At 46.9% G+C, this 2318-nt stretch overlaps 1 protein-coding gene across 2 annotated transcripts; it reads left to right on the plus strand.

The window, feature by feature from the left end:
- The first annotated feature begins 1199 nt into the window (after nucleotides 1-1199).
- LOC144690410 (actin-1-like) lies at nucleotides 1200-2318 on the plus strand. Of its 2 annotated transcripts, XM_078557890.1 has the most exons (2): nucleotides 1203-1820; nucleotides 2007-2318. In XM_078557890.1, exons 1-2 carry the CDS (start codon nucleotides 1203-1205, stop codon nucleotides 2316-2318), a joined length of 930 nt encoding a protein of 309 aa, XP_078414016.1. The 2 variants fall into 2 exon arrangements, with proteins under 2 accessions (XP_078414017.1, XP_078414016.1); XM_078557891.1 differs by having other exon boundaries at nucleotides 1200-2318.

The raw sequence follows: 2318 nt of genomic DNA on the forward strand, positions 1-2318 counted from the left end.
CCTCAGGGAGATCAGTGAAACTCTGTGAAACTCTAAAAATAGAAAAGTTTAAAACTCATTAACATGTCCCCCTCATGTGAAAATGTCACAGGATATGGGACATGTTAGTGAAGAACACAAACACTTTATTGAAAGTTTTTAAACCCAATATCAAACCTCATCCTGCCACTGGATGAGGTTTGTAAAAAAAATCACTTAACCGCTTGCCCGTTGGGCCCATGCACCGACCCGAAGTTCATACGGGCCCCTCAAAATCCTGGTCAGTTGGAGAACTAATGACCTTAACAAGGCCTTTAATTAATGGCAGGCGCGCGTCCCGCTGCATAGCGCGCCCGCTGACCGAAATATCACGATGCCGCGGGCTGACATCAGGACGCTTGCGCAACATCAGCGCGCAACATTTTAAGCACTGGCATGCGGACTCCGCCACCCGCAAGCCAGCCAGAAAATTCTGCTCAAAGAATCTGAGGGGGTTTGGCAAGATAGATATGGAGAGGATGTTTCCTCTGCTGAGGAGTCTAAAACTTGGAGACGCAGTTTAAAAGTAAAGCATGTCCAACTTAAGAGAGATGAGGAGGATGTTTTTATTTCAGCGGGTCATTAGTCATTGGAATTCTCTTCCACAGACAGCAGTGGAGGCTGGGTAATTGATTATATTCAAGACTGAGTTCAACAGACTTTGATTGACAAGGGTTATGGGGGACAGCCAGGAAAATGGAGTTAAATCAGATCAGCCGTGATCTTATCCAAAGTCGAATGGCTTACTATTGCTCCTATGATCTTATGATCTTATGAATTAATCACAATTGTCTGTCTTCTAATCTTTAATACCCACTATTGCCTATCTTCGATATCCCATTCTTCTCAATTTTCCTGTTGTTTATATCCTGTTCCCGCGTGTTCTTTATTTCCCTGTATTGCTTATCGCTTTTTAGGTATAGCTCAATACCTAGCTATGAATTATTAATTTGCGTTGCAAGTGTAACTGCCTCTGTCATCTTGCGTAACAATGTATCTGGATGGGAGGGAAAATAAGACACTCCGAGATAGGGCCCCCTTATTGGCGCATAGAGGGAAAGAGCACTGAGCTTTGTGACCTCAATAAAAAAGAACTGTCAAAACACATATCCTTCACTCAACCTTCCCTGTCAAATTGAACTGCCTTCCCCAACTTCGCCCTTATCATAAACGGGATCAAAACCATGGACAATTCTGCTGTGATCATAGACAACGGCTCGGGTATCTGCAAAGCAGGGATAGCCGGGGACAATGCCCCAATGTCGGTTATTACATCCATCGTCGGACGTCCCAAAGCCAAGGCAACAATGCTTGGGGCTGGTCACAAGGAGTACTATGTCGGGGAAGAAGCTCAAGCTAAGAGGGGCGTCTTGAGTTTGAAATATCCAATTAAACATGGCATAGTGACCTGCTGGGACGATATGGAAAAGATCTGGAGACATGTATATGATTGTGAGCTCCGCTTAAAATCACACGAAAGGCCAGTGCTTTTGACCGAAGCCCCTCTGAATCCCTTACATAACCGAGAGACCATGACCGAGATGATGTTTGAAAGTTTCAAGGTGCCCGCAATGTACGTGGCTGTCCAGGCTGTCTTAGCTCTCTACGCTTCAGGGCGGACCACTGGCTTGGTTATGGACAGTGGAGATGGCGTGACTCACACCGTTCCCATCTACGAAGGCTACTGCCTCCCACATGCTGTCTACAGGTTCGACCTAGCTGGCAGAGACATCACACAATACTTCGTCAGGATCTTGATGGAAGTTGGGCATTCCTTCATCTCCTCTGCAGAGAGGGAAATTGTGAAGGACATCAAGGAGAAACTATGCTATGTGGCCGTTGATCCACACTTGGAGATGAGGAAGAAGCGAGAGGACATCCAGAAGGAATACAAGCTGCCTGATGGAAATGTGATACAGGTCCAAAGCCAGCTTTTCAGAGCCCCGGAGATACTTTTTTCTCCTGCCAGCGTGGGCGTTGAATGTCAGGGTGTTCACAGGCTGGTCTTCAAGAGCATCTTGAAATGTGACATCGATCTGCGGAAGTATCTCCATTCAAACGTGCTGCTCTCGGGCGGCTCCACGCTCTTCCCAGGTCTGGATTTTCGGCTGCTGAAGGAGCTTCAGTTGCTGGCTCCTGCTGGAGTCCCGGTGAAAGTCATCGCCCCTCCAGAGAGGAAGTACTCCGTTTGGATTGGGGCTTCCATCCTAACGTGCTTAACTTCCTTTCAAGAAATGTGGATTACGGCTTGCGAGTATCTGGAGATGGGATCGTGTGTGGTTCACAGAAAATGTTTCTAG

The sequence above is a fragment of the Cetorhinus maximus genome, chromosome 15 (genome assembly GCF_964194155.1).
Source record: "Cetorhinus maximus chromosome 15, sCetMax3.hap1.1, whole genome shotgun sequence".
Lineage (NCBI taxonomy): Eukaryota > Metazoa > Chordata > Chondrichthyes > Lamniformes > Cetorhinidae > Cetorhinus > Cetorhinus maximus.

Bases quoted from the DNA above. Each gene is read 5' to 3' on its own strand.
- LOC144690410 (XM_078557891.1), top strand. From the start codon at position 1,203: ATGGACAATTCTGCTGTGATCATAGACAACGGCTCGGGTATCTGCAAA.